General features: G+C 31.9%; 1 protein-coding gene across 8 annotated transcripts in view; it reads left to right on the top strand.

Moving 5' to 3' along the window:
• LOC127717606 (prolyl endopeptidase FAP-like) overlaps positions 1–16,574 on the top strand; it is a 229,779-nt gene that overhangs the window by 187,546 nt on the left and 25,659 nt on the right. For all 8 annotated transcript variants that reach the window (XM_052223319.1, XM_052223320.1, XM_052223318.1 and 5 more), the window contains 7 exons: positions 385–437; positions 1,868–1,946; positions 3,519–3,639; positions 13,194–13,354; positions 14,225–14,319; positions 15,744–15,867; positions 16,195–16,233. In XM_052223319.1, the coding sequence (XP_052079279.1) occupies positions 385–437; positions 1,868–1,946; positions 3,519–3,639; positions 13,194–13,354; positions 14,225–14,319; positions 15,744–15,867; positions 16,195–16,233 (672 nt within the window). The remainder of the gene's footprint in view (positions 1–384; positions 438–1,867; positions 1,947–3,518; positions 3,640–13,193; positions 13,355–14,224; positions 14,320–15,743; positions 15,868–16,194; positions 16,234–16,574) is intronic.

The raw sequence follows: 16,574 nt of genomic DNA, 5'->3' as shown, positions 1-16,574 counted from the left end.
ACAGAAAGTAGAACACAGCTTTTTTAAATCCCTGAAAGCCAAGCATGGACACATTATTTGTATTTTAATCAGATTGGTTCAATGTTGTTGTACATAAACTCCTTTTAAGTAAAGTTTTTGCACGGTATTTTTAATTTTTGTTTAATATTCTTTGCGCATTCAAAGGAAAATGCATCCATGCTGAAATGTTTCATTTTTTCACTCGATGATGAAGGTTTAAAAGAATCAATATTACTGTAATGTAGTTTTTTACTTGATTCAATTGATATATTTTGACTGCAAAAAAATCCGTTCGTGTGAACTATTTATCCTTATAAAATTCAAACTTTATTTTGTGAGCGTGTTTGAAAGATAATCGTATTGTAAGTACTATTTTTTTCCTAGATATACAGACATTCCACGCTTTCAAAGTACAGTCTTTACAACGTGTCCACAGGGTGAGTTAACATGGTTAATGTATGGTTTAACGAACTATAATATTAATAAACTCTGACGTTGGATATACAACTACTGCGGGAAATTGCGTGCTTTTTTCTTATTAATATTTGTTCTGCAATCAGTTTTAAGTATTTCTAACATGAAAAATAATGGGTACCAAAGGGAGCAAGCAATGCTATGAGAAAGTGAGGAGAGGGAGGATATATAGCCGACAGTAATAAAGTCCAGGAAAATTACAGTTGTTTAAAGGGAAAGGGCCCGGGGTCGTTCCTCGAAATGTACGCGACAGATCGACAGACTGAAACAAGAAAGACTGAGACAAATAGTTAACAAAATACATGGCAGCCGGATTGGTAAATCATCAGTTACTTCAGAACATCGTTCTTATTGACGAGAGAAAAGAAAATGAATAGTGTAAGAAATTTGTAACCTAGCGTAAACTAATTGCAACTATGTGTAAGAAAAATGCCAAATCGATGAAAGCTACATTGTGTTGTAATCCAGTCAATAGTACCATACTAGATCATACTGTGTATTATTGATGCATTCAATGTAACATAATGATCACTAAATGATAATAGAGAATGTATGGATTGACTATGTAAGATCAATATACAACTAAAGGACAGTCCGTGGGGGTCTAGATCGGGGGTCTTTATTGGACATGCTAGTAAAAGTGAGCTTCCTTACAAATAATAATTTTCATTTGAAAGAAGGAATATGAGGTGAATGTACAAAATCAAATAATCCATGAAATATAGGAAATATTCAATCATTTGAAGAAGCTTTTTCTACTGTTTTTCTTTAATTGTTGACCTTTTGGTCTTCAAAGTCAAACTAAGCCGTACATTTATTATTACGGAGAAAATGCAGCATTTGCCCTAGACATGGTTTGAAATTCATTACAGAAAGGTGTATATAGGTAACATTGAACTTTCAAGCTGGTTGACGCCCCAAAAAACGGAAGTTATAACTACAAACGAGGTTATATATATAATCCCCATCTTATTTATGTTTGATGATATAAAACTAACATGAAAAGGAAATAATTATGATATTTACCTGTACAATTAAAGCAACAAAAAAGGGAATTTTCTAATAAGGTATTGAACAGTATTGGATTGTATGCAAGCAAAATCTTTGAACTACAAGAAACTATCTTAAAAATTACTGAAACTCTAATTAACGTTTTCAGTTTCAGACTTTTTAGATGATTTTTAAATCAAAATAACCGTCCAAGACTTGTATTTATTTACTTGTGATATAAATGACAACAATCGAAATCGTATGCATCTCAAACTGATGCAACAGTGCTATACATGCTTCAACCGTCATGCAATTCTAAAATGTTATAAATGTTCAATAAATTGACTAAGGTTGTTTACAATGTTGTACACCATGTCAGTATGATCATGTTTAATCGTTGTAGGACATATGTACCAATAGAAGGACAAAATAAGGATGATGTTTTTCAATACATTGGATGGGCTCCAAAAGGACCAGCTATTGTAAGTTATATTTGTCCAATACTCTAGGATCCAATAAACGTCGTATAAATCTTGAAGAAATATCACATGGTGTTATTATTATTATCAAACCTCTTTAATCGGGGGATATATACAAAAAGTTCAAATTGAAATGTTTGACATTGTATATATCCAAATCACAATCAATTTATATCACAGGCTTGTATTTTGAAATTGGTTAGATTAAATCACCAGTGTGGAATCGCGGCATTTGTTAATTTTCACTTACCTTTCATAAGCCCCGACCACCTATAGCAACATGTGATTATATTAGCAGCGGTGATAATGTCTAAAAATAGCACCCGCTGAGCCCGAAGTTTGCCGATCCGGAAAAATTAACACCCGCTCCGGCGGAGGTTTACCGATTCTTATTTCTACATCATTTCCGTCGTTTTGTTGTTATTAGTAAACTATATTAATTTATGACTTTATCTTTTTACAATTGTCCTTCAATCTAATTAAAATCGAATATCCGCACTCGCTTAATTTTTTATGCTTGGTCACTGCGTGCAACAACCAAAAATAAAAAAAAATGTGCGAGTGCGGATATTTAATTTTAATAAGATTAAATTGCCCTTCTAATAACATACGGCACACTTGAATCATAAGGCATTCAGTATAATAAAAACATAATGCGTTTGGATGAAGGTGTTAGTGTGATTATAAACCCACTCGGTAAAAAAGTAACACCCGCGACTTCGTCTTGGGTGATAATTTCCCTCGTGTCAGTGTTAATCTACCCTTACACCTTCATCCAAGGGCAGTATGTTTACATTTTTTGGTGGAATATGCTTTATACTTTAATAGAATATTATTTATTTACACTTAGAATTGAACCATTTTAATGACACTTTGAAGAATTGATTAGTCTTAAACATTAATAGTGAATATCGTAGACAGTCAAACCTCCTATAAAGGTCATCTTAGTAAGCAAAACCCTATCCAGTCAGGTCACCTTCATCTTGCCTCGCTATAGTATTACCTGTTTTACCTCAATTTAAAGGTAAACTCTCTTATTAGGTCAGTTTTCTCTTGTCCGGAGAGTAACCTTTATGTAGACGTTTGACTTTATTTTTATACCTGTAAAAAGTAAAATAACAAAAATACCGAACTCCAAGGGAAATTCAAACCGGACAGTCCTTTATAAAATGGCAAAATCAAAAGTTCAAACACATCTAATAAATGGAAAACAACTGTCATATTCCTGGCTTGGTACAGGCATTTCCTTAAGTAGAAAATGGTGGATTAAACCTGGTTTTATTGCTAGCTAAACCTCTCACTTGTATGACAGTCGCATAGAATTTACTTTAAGATTTTAGGATCGAAGTATTACTTGGTAACTCCAATATTTAATTTTATTCAACGATAAAAAAGAAATCGGTTTCCCAGGAAACAATAACAATGAGTATTATAATTATTACACAAACACAAAGTGCTTCAACAATTAAATTCTTACAGATTTTGTTTTAGATACATGTAAAAATAAAAATTACATTTACATTGAATTATATGTACATATGTTCTTAGGTCATGTGCAAACAATTTTTGTTTCAGGTTTTTGTGCAACATAATAATATATACCACAGAGATATCATTACTAAAAAAACCAAACAGGTGACATTTGATGGAATATCTGATGAAATATTTAATGGAATTCCTGATTGGGTATACGAAGGTATATATTGATTACAAATGAATCATTTTAAACTTAATAGGAACAAAAAGTACATAATAACTTCTATAATGAGGGTCGGTTGAAAACAAAACTTAACGACAAAAGAGATGATTTCAGCTTTCCAATTGTTAACTTTCCGTTTTTTATGTAGCACTATCCAGCTGCGCTTGCATATATATCTCCCAATTGATACGATATTCCCGGGCTTTTATTTCCTATCATGATTTCCTTGATAGAGGGTTGCTGCTCACAAGGAAGCTATTAAACCAAGAGTAACAAATGGGGAAGTTGAGATCATCACTTCGTAAATTTTACGGACGCCATCACGAGTTGGTTGACCGTTATGGAATATCCGTTTCACAGATGATAGCGGATATGTTCCTAATGTCGTAACTACAATCCCGTCCCCTTTTCACGAATATGACCTACCGAATTAGACTTATTACCGGGTTTGTACTAACATGAGCAACACGACGGGTGTCACATGTGGAACAGGATCTGCTCACCGTTCCGGAGCACCTGAGATCACCCCCAGTTTTTGGTGGGGTTCGTGTTGCTCAGTCTTCAGTTTTCTATGTTGTGTTTTGTGTACTTTGTTTTTCTGTTGGTCTTTTTTCTTTTTTAAGCCATGGCGTTGTCAGTTTATTTTCGACTTATGAGTTTGAATGTCCCTTTGGTATCTTTTGCCTCTCTTCTATTATCCAATATTCTTTGATAAATTCTTGAAATTGTACAAAAAAATAGGATAGTAATCCACCCTGAAAGATTTTATTCTGCATGTTGTTTATTATTCATTTTTTGGCCTTTTTAACAATATTTAACGCAACAGTAGTATGTAAAAAAAGTTGTATTAGAAATGAAATAATCCAGATGACCTTAGTTGTATCTAGCAGAAGAATTTCGGAATTTTGGTCCCCAATGCTCTTCAACTTCGTATTTTATTTGGCCGTTTTAAAGGGAAAATTCGAGATATTTTACCTATCATCTAAATATGTTCATCTTAACATATAAACACATTCACAAATTTTTAAATTTATATTTCCTCTGATAAAGGAGAAAATCAAGCCTATGTTGTAATGTTACACTACTTTTTCAGGTTAGGGTGAAGATTGGCCCCTGCGAAAACGTTTAAACCCGCTGCATTTGTTTTCACCTGACCTAAGTCAGGAACCTGTTGTTCAGTGGTTCTCGTTTGTTGATGTGATTCTTAAGTGTTTCTCGTTTCTCGTTTTTTATATAGATTAGACCGTTGGGTTTACTGTTTGAATTGTTTTACACTAGTCATTTTTGGGCCCTTTATAGCTTGCTGTTGGGTGTGAGCCAAGGCTCCGTGTTGAACCGTACTTTGACCTATAAATGTTTACTTTTTACACATTGTGACTTGGATGGAGAGTTGTCTCATTGGCACTCATACCACATCTTCCTATTTATATTTGTAACATTTTTGGTTGACATACGTCATCGGGTTGTGACGTTTTAACCCGATTTGGTGAATACTGGAACAGATTTAAAATCAGTTAAAGTCCTAATCGCTGATGGAATGTTTACGTGAATAAAAGCGCACAGATGAACATTTCTTGTAGCTAATAACCACGATATAAGAATGAAAGAAAATGAACACCGCGTACCATTTTGCGTTGATCAGATAAAAAGTCCTATATGGTATATATTTTAACAAGTTAATTAGAGATCAAAGGAGACTAATTTTTCTTATCAAATGAACATTTACTCGCGTATTTGTTTTCTTATGAATAGAGCGTGTTATAATGGTCCCTCAATATATCTTTAGGTTTGAAAACATGAAAACTAAATTTAACAATTTTATATAATATGACAATCTGGTGCAATACCCTACAGGGTAGTTGCATTAATCTAAATTAGTAAAAGTAGTAATTTAAGTTATAGCTTAGTAATGCATTACTGACAATGACGATTTTGAGAACAGTTCGTCTCAACCCCATTGTTCTTGAAACAAGCTATATTAGTTTCCTGAGGTATAAGCGCCATTGAAGACGAGCTCCGGAGGTACAACCACTTGAACAGAAAAACAGAACACTGTAAAAAAAAGAGTTCCCATCACCGAATGGGTCGGCACGCATAATCCCCGATATTCCTGAAACTTAGCCTGACCATATCAGTAGGTGAAAAAGTAAGAATAATGCTAGGTCACGGTTGTCATGGTAACCAAGTCAATGAGTTTTTCCATACATTTTGGGGAATTTAGCAATAAAAAAACAACTACTTTGCAGGCATTCTGAAGCAAAACCAAATTTAATAAATGATATTTGTTAATATTTTTCAAAAACATAATACTTAAAAATCAAAGCAGCAATGTCATATATAGAAAAATATTTTAGCTGAATATTGTCACAACCGCAGGAGCAAATTAAGCATTATACACATTTAGCATGAACAAAATATACAGTTTTGAATCCACCTCCATTCAAGTTGTGGAAATAAATATAAAGTATCAATGTTTCAAGTCAATAATTGACAACAAAATATTTGGGATTTGCGGTACTAGGATGGTTGCTATGGAAACCAAAATGTGTCATTTTTGTTTTTTCTTCAGAAATTAGACCATGTTATTAAGATTACCCAAAAACAGTGATTAATATTTACTAACTATGATGTGAAAACTATTGAGCAATAAATGACATTCAATTTAACCCAAGGCCAAAGTTCATACATGACCTTGACCTTTGACTTTGAGTATATTAATTGGATTTTGTAAGAAAAGATAATAGATAGAAGCGAACAATACGTGAGGGAAATGTCCAGAATTATTAAAGTCATTGTTTTGTTTACAGTCAGGTCAACAGTAAGAAGTCAAGGTCTCGTCAAAAATGATTAACAACCACCCTTACTTGATATAAAACAATCTAGTAACCATATATGTTTTGATTCAAGACTGTATTAATTATTACATAAACCCTACCTAAAAGATCAGGAGTAAATGTTATCACACTAGTCCTTAGCCACCATTCATATGTAGTGTATAGTGCAACAATTTATTTATATTGGAAAATTGCCATGCAACCTTTTATTGTCTCCCGCGTAACGCGTTGAGGGGGACATTGAAATACCGAGCGTCTGTTCGTGTGTCCGTCCCGTCTTGTTAGCGCTCTCACGGGTACAATTCTTGACAGATTATTATAAAACTGATACTATAAGTTAATATCAGCAATATCTCGGACATGTTCTATCATGGTGGCCGATCGACTTTTTTTAAAATAGTTATGCCCTAGGAAATATTAAATTTATGGAAAATGGCCTCGTTAGCGCTCTCACGGGTACAATTCTAGACAGATTTTTATAAAACTTATACTATAGGTTAATATCAGCAATATCTCGGACAAATTCTATCATGGTGGCCGATCGACTTTTTTTAATAGAGTTATGCCCCTAGGAAATTTTAAATTTATGGAAAATGGCCTCGATAGCTCTCTCACGGGCACAATTCTTGCCAGATTTTTATAAAAATTATACTATAGGTTAATATCAGCAATATTTCTGACAAGCTGTATGACGGTGGCCGATCGACTTTTTTTTAAAAGCGTTATGCCACTTGGAAATATTAAATTTATGGAAAATGGCCTCGTTAGCTCTCTCACGGGGACAATTCTTGCCAGATATTTATAAAACTTATACTATAGGTTAATATAAGCAATATCTCGGACAAGTTCTATAATGGTGGACGATCGACTTTTTTTAAAAAGTGTTATGCCCCTTGGAAATATAAATTATGTGCAACGCGGGGGAACTCATTGGAACTCTGTTTTATTTATATTAGAAAAGTGCCTAGCAACAATATACTTTCGGTTTCACTGAGACAAAAATCAAAAATGTTAAAGAGTTGATTTCCAATTAAGTTATCTTATGGCTAATGTATTTCCGCTAACATTTTCTTTAAATTTATTATACTTTTCAAGAAAATAGCAAAAACAAATACCATTCATTATGGGTAAACATTGTTATTTTTTTTAGCCAATTATAAAGTGAAGTTTCTAAAACAATAGTAAACTCAATCTATACGATGCCACTACAAAATGTAGTTTCTAAAACAATGACATATCTCATATTTTACAATGCCACTACAAAATGGAGTTTCTAAAACAATAACATGACTCAGTCTATTCTCTACAAAAGGAAATGCCTGTACCATGTCAGGAATGTGACATTCGTTTGGTGTTTTTGAGCTTTTGATTTTGCCATTTGATAAGGGACTTTCCATTTAGAATTTTCCTTGGAGTTCGTTATTTTTGTTACTTTACTTTTTTCTATGCCTTTACAAAAAAAGATTTTTTTTTTTTTTTTTGCACAGTTTATTTATTTATTTAGTAAATAACAATTTGTCGCACCTGGGACTAACATGAACGATACAGTCTCTTGGTCCAAGGTTGAATATTCTTTCTTTGTTTTCAATATCAAAGACTACTAGTTAATTTAATTTTTAAAGAAACCATTATTTTATCTAGATGCTTATTGTATCTCGATACTATACGAATAAATGTCTTTAATGTGTTCATTAAGAGAAACATTTTGTTTCATGGTGTTTAAAAGGAGTAATTTATATTGCACAGGAAATATAGTCTTCATACTATAACGATAAAATATGTTAAATGGCTGTTAGGTATTGACATCGACAGAACGCGTGCTTCAAACAATTTAGAATTTTTAGAATTTTCAAAGGGTTATTTGTGAAATAAATGTGTGTGCAATAATAATGTTTTGTAGATCAAAGTTTATAGTTATATCTTTGCACAGAGATTGCAATCTTTATTTCTTCAATGATGTTTTGAATTTTATAACAATAATAGAATAGATGCTCTTTTTTTTTTCTAAAAATGCCATATTAGTTACATAGGTCATCAGACTTTCGCATTTGGTGCAATCTAAATTCTGTGTATTGTATATTCTGTAGTCATTTCCATTGGAATTGAAAAGCATTGTTTCATACAGGAAGCTTGTGAAGCCTTTTCCAAACTGATTGCCAGTCTAGTTCCGTATTAAATGTTCTATTCCATTTAATTTCACATTTTGTGCTATAGTATTTTTTGTAATATTTTAAAATAAAGCATCCTAAACTAAATAGTGATTGAATGCTTTTCGTGATTCCTGTAGGCTTGCCAGCCAATTTTGTTTAAACTGATCTGTCGACAAAGCTGATTATGGAGCTCGAAACAAAATCCCAGAAAAGTGAGATTATTTCTTTTTCACACTCATTAGGTATACCCCTCATCCCAACCTCGTATCCCAAAATAGGTATGAATTGGGTTTTATAATCAGTACTTTATCTCTGTAAGTTAAATACTAGTAACTTGTTTTCCAAACGTGAATACAGTTTGTTTATCTTGCTAATTATTGAATTCCATATTTTACTGTTATTAATGTTATAAACATGGTGCACCTTTTATGTTATCCCTGATCAAGCAGGACATTTTTTAACCTGTTTTTTGCCCTTCAGCTTCCTAATTATAAAACCTTTTGTTTTATCGAAGTTTCGAAAACAATAGCATGACTCAGTCTATTATCTACATAAGGAAATGCCTTTACCATGTCAGGAATGTGACATTCGTTTGGTGTTTTTCAGCTTTTGATTTTGTCATTTGATAAGGGACTTTCCGTTTCGAATTTTCCTTGGAATTCGGTATTTTTTTTTACTTTACTTTTTTCTATGCCTTTACAAAGTGAAGTTCATTTTAATTTTTTTGTTTTATTTTGGTTTTTTGTTTGTACAGTTTATTTATTTATATAATAAATGACAATTTGTCGCACCTGGGACTAACATGAACGATACAGTCTCTTGGTCCAAGGTTGAATATTCTTTCTTTGTTTTCAATATCAAAGACTACTAGTTAATTTAATTTTTAAAGAAACCATTATTTTATCTAGATGCTTATTGTATCTCGATACTATACGAATAAATGTCTTTAATGTGTTCATTAAGAGAAACATTTTGTTTCATGGTGTTTAAAAGGAGTAATTTATATTGCACAGGAAATATAGTCTTCATACTATAACGATAAAATATGTTAAATGGCTGTTAGGTATTGACATCGACAGAACGCGTGCTTCAAACAATTTAGAATTTTTAGAATTTTCAAAGGGTTATTTGTGAAATAAATGTGTGTGCAATAATAATGTTTTGTAGATCAAAGTTTATAGTTATATCTTTGCACAGAGATTGCAATCTTTATTTCTTCAATGATGTTTTGAATTTTATAACAATAATAGAATAGATGCTCTTTTTATTTCTAAAAATGCCATATTAGTTACATAGGTCATCAGACTTTCGCATTTGGTGCAATTTAAATTCTGTGTATTGTATATTCTGTAGTCATTTCCATTGGAATTGAAAAGCATTGTTTCATACAGGAAGCTTGTGAAGCTTTTTCCAAACTGATTGCCAGTCTAGTTCCGTATTAAATGTTCTATTCCATTTAATTTCACATTCTGTACTATAGTATTTTTTGTAATATTTTAAAATAAAGTATCCTAAACTAAATAGTGATTGAATGCTTTTCGTGATTCCTGTAGGCTTGCCAGCCAATTTTGTTTAAACTGATCTGTCGACAAAGCTGATTATAGAGCTCGAAACAAAATCCCAGAAAAGTGAGATTATTTCTTTTTCACACTCATTAGGTATACCCCTCATCTCAACCTCGTATCCCAAAATAGGTATGAATTGGGTTTTATAATCAGTACTTTATCTCTGTAAGTTAAATACTAGTAACTTGTTTTCCAAACGTGAATACAGTTTGTTTATCTTGCTAATTATTGAATTCCATATTTTACTGTTATTAATGTTATAAACATGGTGCACCTTTTATGTTATCCCTGATCAAGCAGGACATTTTTTAACCTGTTTTTTGCCCTTCAGCTTCCTAATTATAAAACCTTTTGTTTTATCGAAGTTTCGAAAACAATAGCATGACTCAATCTATTATCTACATAAGGAAATGCCTTTACCATGTCAGGAATGTGACATTCGTTTGGTGTTTTTCAGCTTTTGATTTTGTCATTTGATAAGGGACTTTCCGTTTTGAATTTTCCTTGGAATTCGGTATTTTTTTTACTTTACTTTTTTCTATGCCTTTACAAAGTGAAGTTCATTTTAATTTTTTTGTTTTATTTTGGTTTTTTGTTTGTACAGTTTATTTATTTATATAATAAATGACAATTTGTCGCACCTGGGACTAACATGAATGATACAGTCTCTTGGTCCCAGGTTGAATATTCCGTCATTGTTTTTAATATCAAAGACTACTAGCTAATTTAATTTTTAAAGAAACCATTATTTTATCTAAATGCTTATTGTATATCGATACTATGCGAATAATATGTCTATAATGTGTTCATCAAAAGAAACATTTTGTTTTTTGGTGTATAACAGGAGTAATTTATATTGAACAGGAAATATAGTTTTCATACTATAACGATAAAATAGTAATAAAAATATGTTTAAATTGCTGTACGATATTGACATCGACAGGACACGTGCTTCAAACACTTTAGAATTTTTCGAATTTTCAAAGGTTATTTGTGAAATAAATGTGTGTGCAATATTAATGTTTTAGACATCAAAGTTAAGCGTTATATCTATGCACAGAGATAGCAATCTTTTTATTTCTTCAATGATGTTTTGAATTTTATAACAATAATAGAATAGATGCTCTTTTGTTTCCTAAAAATGCCATATAAGTTACATAGGCCATCAGACTTTCGCATTTGGTGCAATTTAAATTCTGTGTATTGTATATTCTGTAGTCCTTTCCATTGGAATTGAAAAAAACAGTGTTTGATACAGGCAGCTTGTGAAGCTTTTTCCAAACTGATTGCCAGTCTAGTTCCGTATTAAATGTTCTATTCCATGTACTTTCACATTTTGTACTATAGTATTATTTGTAATATTTTAATTGAATTTTTTTGGGGGTGATAAAGATTTTTTCCTTTTTGAATTTTCCTCGGAGTTAAGTATTTTTCTGATTTTACTTTTTCCATATCATATATTTTGTAATTCTGGATTTGTATGTGCTTCAAACTTGCTGGATTACTAATGCCGCCGCTTCTCAGTTAATCCAATCAGTGGGGATTGAATTTTTTCATTAGATTGTATTCACATATCCAAATACGTTTATCTATTAGTTTATCAAATATTATTTTATTACTATAAAAGGTTTCCGTTTCGATATTCCAAACATCTTTTATTTTGACGATATGACTCTTGGTAAAGGAAAGGAAGAGCAAAGGTTTCCCTTTCCATTTATATTGTTATTACCAAATATATACTGTTCAAGAATGCTATTTTTGTAACTTTCGGTCATTTTACTATAAAGTTCACACCATGCAGTAATCGCCTTTCGGCACAAATTTGGCATTTACTTAATATTAAGTCCATTTGCAGGTACATATGAAATAATCAATACCAAATTTTATGTCAAAGTGTTTTTGGAATTTTTTTGCAATTGCATCCTAACTTTGTGTTGGACTTTCTAAAATTCTATAAATCAATTTTATATCTTTGCCTTTTAAACTAGCCAAACTTATAATTTTGCCCCCCCCCCCCCAAACTTTCATCTAGACAACACAATTTTATGTATATATCTATATATTGCAAATTACAGACCTTTACATACAGAACGAATATTTCATTGTCAGTATGTATCTTCAACAGACACCCTTTACTCTTATTTTCTGTTGGATTGAATTAGCCAAAGATACAGTTCTTAGTTGAACTAATTATTTGTGTAATTTTATAAAAAAAAAAAATCTTATCCGTCTTGTTCTTGTCTTATCATCTCGGTTGCTGAAAATTCATCAAATATACTAGGTTTATAGTTTTATACGTCGTATGCGGGTTTTGTATTTACAAGACAGGGGCGGATCCAGGGTTTTAGGTTAAGGGGGCGCAAACTTAATTTTTTTTTAGGTAAAAATATCGAAATATTCTTAATTAACCTGAGGACATCTCATGCTTTGCAAATTTTAGGGGGGGGGGGGGGGGGGCACGCCCTCCACGCCCCCGCCTGAATACGCCTCTGCAAGACTCATCAATGGCAATCTAATTCTGAATGTCAAACCGAAGAAGATGAAAGGCATTACAAACAAAAAATATAAAGTTTGGCATATCTATCTAAGGCCATCTTTAAATGTATGAATAAACTCATCATAGATACAAGGATTAAAATTTCATACGCGAGACGCGCGTTTAGTCTACAAAAGACTCACCAGAAACGCTCGAATAAAAAAAGTAAAAAAAGACCAAATAGAGTTGAAGAACATTGAGCACTCATAACTCGAAAGGTTTTGCCAAATACAACTAAAATAATAGGTTAATAGGGGTAAACCCCTGAGTATTTCCAAAGCTTTATGAGTAGTAAAATTTTACACAAGATGACAAATCAAATATTAAAGATAAAAGCACAGCTTACTACTGGGTTTGTGATATCCTCGGGAAGAAAACGTCTACAGGCTAAACTGGTCGTTGTCATCTTCATCTGTCTCAACTGTAATCATACGACATCTCATGATTTTCTTACATATCATTGTAGAAGAGATAATTATGTCTGACAGTGCAATATGGTGGTCTCAGGAAGCCACACACATTTTATATGCTCAGTTTAATGACACTGCAGTGAGAAAGTACATATATCCTTATTATGGAGATCCAGCCAATGCATATGGTGAAATGAAAAGAATAGCTTATCCAAAGGTACTCCTATTTTATTTTTGATAATATGTTTTTCATTAAAATTCAAGTTACAAAATATACTATAACAAATCCATAACTGGCTATCATTACGACGGATAAACCATATATATATGATCCCGGCGAGGGAAGAACAAAGATTTGCTTCCACAAATTTGCAGATTTAACATTGTTGTGCTGATATTTAGAGTAATTATAAATATATATATATACATTTAAAGTAGTTATATTCATAATTACTCTAAATATCAGCACAACAATGTTAAATCATAGGGATATGCGAATAAACATTTGTAAAAATATATAGTAAAACAAATGAACATACTATATTTATAAAACAAAAATGGACAAATTAAATATAATCATTGTCTTTTCAATTATGTGAAATAGCCAATAATAATAAAAAAATAAACGGGAAAACCCGCTATTATTACAAAAATATCCACAGTAACATACAAAATAAGAAAAACGGAAAATTTAAAGAATAGGAACAACAAAGAGAATACAGGGATTCGAACCTAAACCGAAAAGTCTCTACCTTTAACTTGACTCTTTAACTCGTTGATATTAACCATGTTAACCTCGCGGCATTGATCTTGGTATGTTTTATTGTTTTTGAAATAGTCATTGGCGGATGCTGTCACTCTTTGGGTTACTTAGATACAATGCTGACTGTTTTAAGATGTTTTGATTTAGGTTACAATTTATGTGTACATTGTATTACTTATAAAACACTGTCAATCATTTTTTATTACTAGTCGTCAATACGTATTCTGTTTCATATACAACTCTTTAAATTTTGCATAAGGGGATGGGGGTTGATAAGGTTATAATTTGTATAGCCACAGCTGTAGAATGTATGTTTTGTTTCAGCCCGGAGCGACAAATCCAACATTCAAACTTAAAGTTCATAACTTAGAGACAGGTCAAACCAGTGATGTACATGCACCTAAAGAGTTTTTAAATGTGTAAGTAAACTATTTACAAAGATAATGTTATCGGAGTCATTAGATAATAACTTTCACGGCAAATCCTTTCAATGATTTCCTGGAAGAATGTATGTTTTCGAATCCGAGATATCTATGGATGATAACTATTGAAGTTTTTAATGAATTTTTAGGGGTTAAACTGCATTTCAAAAGTTCATTGGCCCCCAGTTAAGGCAAATTGAAAAATTATCTGGTCTGGTTATTTACCCATCTTGGCCTATTCTCAATCGTGTAATTTTTAACATTCTAAATGGAATCACAAGGTGGGTGACGCAAATGTAGCAAGAGACGATTAGTCAGTTGTGTTATTTGTCTGTGATGTATGTGTACACGGTTTTGGCTGCTGGATCCCAATTATTGCCATATTAACCTATTATACCTGCTTGGGTTGCTCAACCAATTTTGTCAATATAACAAAACTATTAACAACGGTCAGTGGGAGGTTTAGCTAGCTATAAAGATAGGTTTAACCCACCTTCGAAAAATGCCTGTACCAAGACAGGAATGTGACAGTTGTTTTCCATTCGTTCTGTTGGTTGATAGAGACTAGCGTTTGATTTTGTCAGATTTTATGGACTACCCCTTTTTGAATTTACCTTCGAGTTCGGTATTTTTGTTAAACTTTTTATTCAATCGACGCACCTGGTCTTCCTTTCGAAATGTATTTTTAAAATGAATTATAGAGTCAGAACACATGTACACTACTGTCCTGTTATTTATTTAAAATGCTAACTGTTCCATAAGTTTTCAATGGAACATGGTTTTTTTTCACAAAACTATGTGAAATGCCACACGTTTACGGAAATGTGGTTGGATGAGAATTTAGTATGATGTTTAAATATTATGTTGTGTACATTAAGTTCATAAATGAGATTTTACCTAAACTAGTTGAAAGGCCAAATCAATTACGAATATGAAGAGCATTGAAAACCAAGAGTTCCAAAACATTGTGCAATGTTAGTCTACGCATATGGGAAAAAGACAGCCAGTATTTCGAAGTATTTTCGATTTTAAGAACACAAATGATAATTATAAATTAACTGTTTACAAAATTTTTCAAAATACTAAGGATTTGCTACCCAAGGAATAGAATACCATAGCTGTATTTGGCATGACCTTTCTGAATTTTGGGTTCCCAATGCTCTTTAAATTTTTTTTGATTCGAGCATCACTGAAGTGTCTTTTGTAGACGAAATGTGCGTCTGGCGTGCAAAATTTTAATCCTGGTATCTATGATGAGTTTATCTACTGTAGCAATTTTATAACTAGAAAGAACAATATTTCCTATAGGATTCACATTTTAGCTTCTGACCATCTCGATATGACATCGAATGTATCATGAGATAATATACACTGCATATCAATTAACTGATAATTTATTTTCTTTACTTTTTTCATTGTAGGGACCATTATTTCACCACTGTATCCTGGCGAGATGATACATACTTTTTAGTGACATGGGTCAACAGAGCACAAAATAGATCGTTATTTACAGTGTGTACTGCCGTTAATGGGCAGTGTAGTCTTGTAAGTATCATGTACAGAAAAGGGACTGGTACTGCTTTATTATTTTGTAATATCGAGTTGTTAGATACACCTTGCAACAGATACATATGTTATATTGTAATAAGAAAATGGTATCCTGGTATATAAAGATAAACAACACTTCTGTATCATTTTAACACTCTTTGTTTTTAAATATAAAAATATAAAACGTATGATTACTTAACAATGCAATTATTTTATATGAAGACAGTGTACTTACTATAACAATAGAAGTCTCATCTGTTTAAAAATAAATGGATTTGAGTAGGATGCCAGATTAAAATGAAAGTTATTAAATCTATGTTTCAGAACTTTGAAGAAGAGGTACAAGGAGGCTGGATAGAAATGGTAGGCAATATTCATTAATGATTATTTTCCCGAAAGCATAACCACTTACAGGTTTTGTAGATTTGGTTTATTTTCATTTGTGATCATTGTATTTTGATTATACCTTTTCACACAATTAAGTTGGTACATAACACTACAGGGAGGTAACTCTGTAAAAATCAGCTGAACGTTTTAATCACGTTCTATAGTTAAGGAAATATTAAACTTCTCAATGATCAAAATGAGTGTTTGTCAAACTGCTATAAATCCAATGAAATTGTTCCGATAAAGTGTGTGGTTAAAATTTTTTGAAATTTTATATTTTTTTCAAAGGGTCAAAGTAAATATTTTGTCAAAATTTT

Source organism: Mytilus californianus, unplaced genomic scaffold (genome assembly GCF_021869535.1).
Source record: "Mytilus californianus isolate M0D057914Y unplaced genomic scaffold, xbMytCali1.0.p SCAF_10, whole genome shotgun sequence".
In the NCBI taxonomy this organism is placed as follows: Eukaryota; Metazoa; Mollusca; class Bivalvia; order Mytilida; family Mytilidae; genus Mytilus; species Mytilus californianus.
The sequence above is the reverse complement of the archived record's forward strand: the minus strand, read 5'-3'. Positions and strand labels throughout refer to the sequence as shown.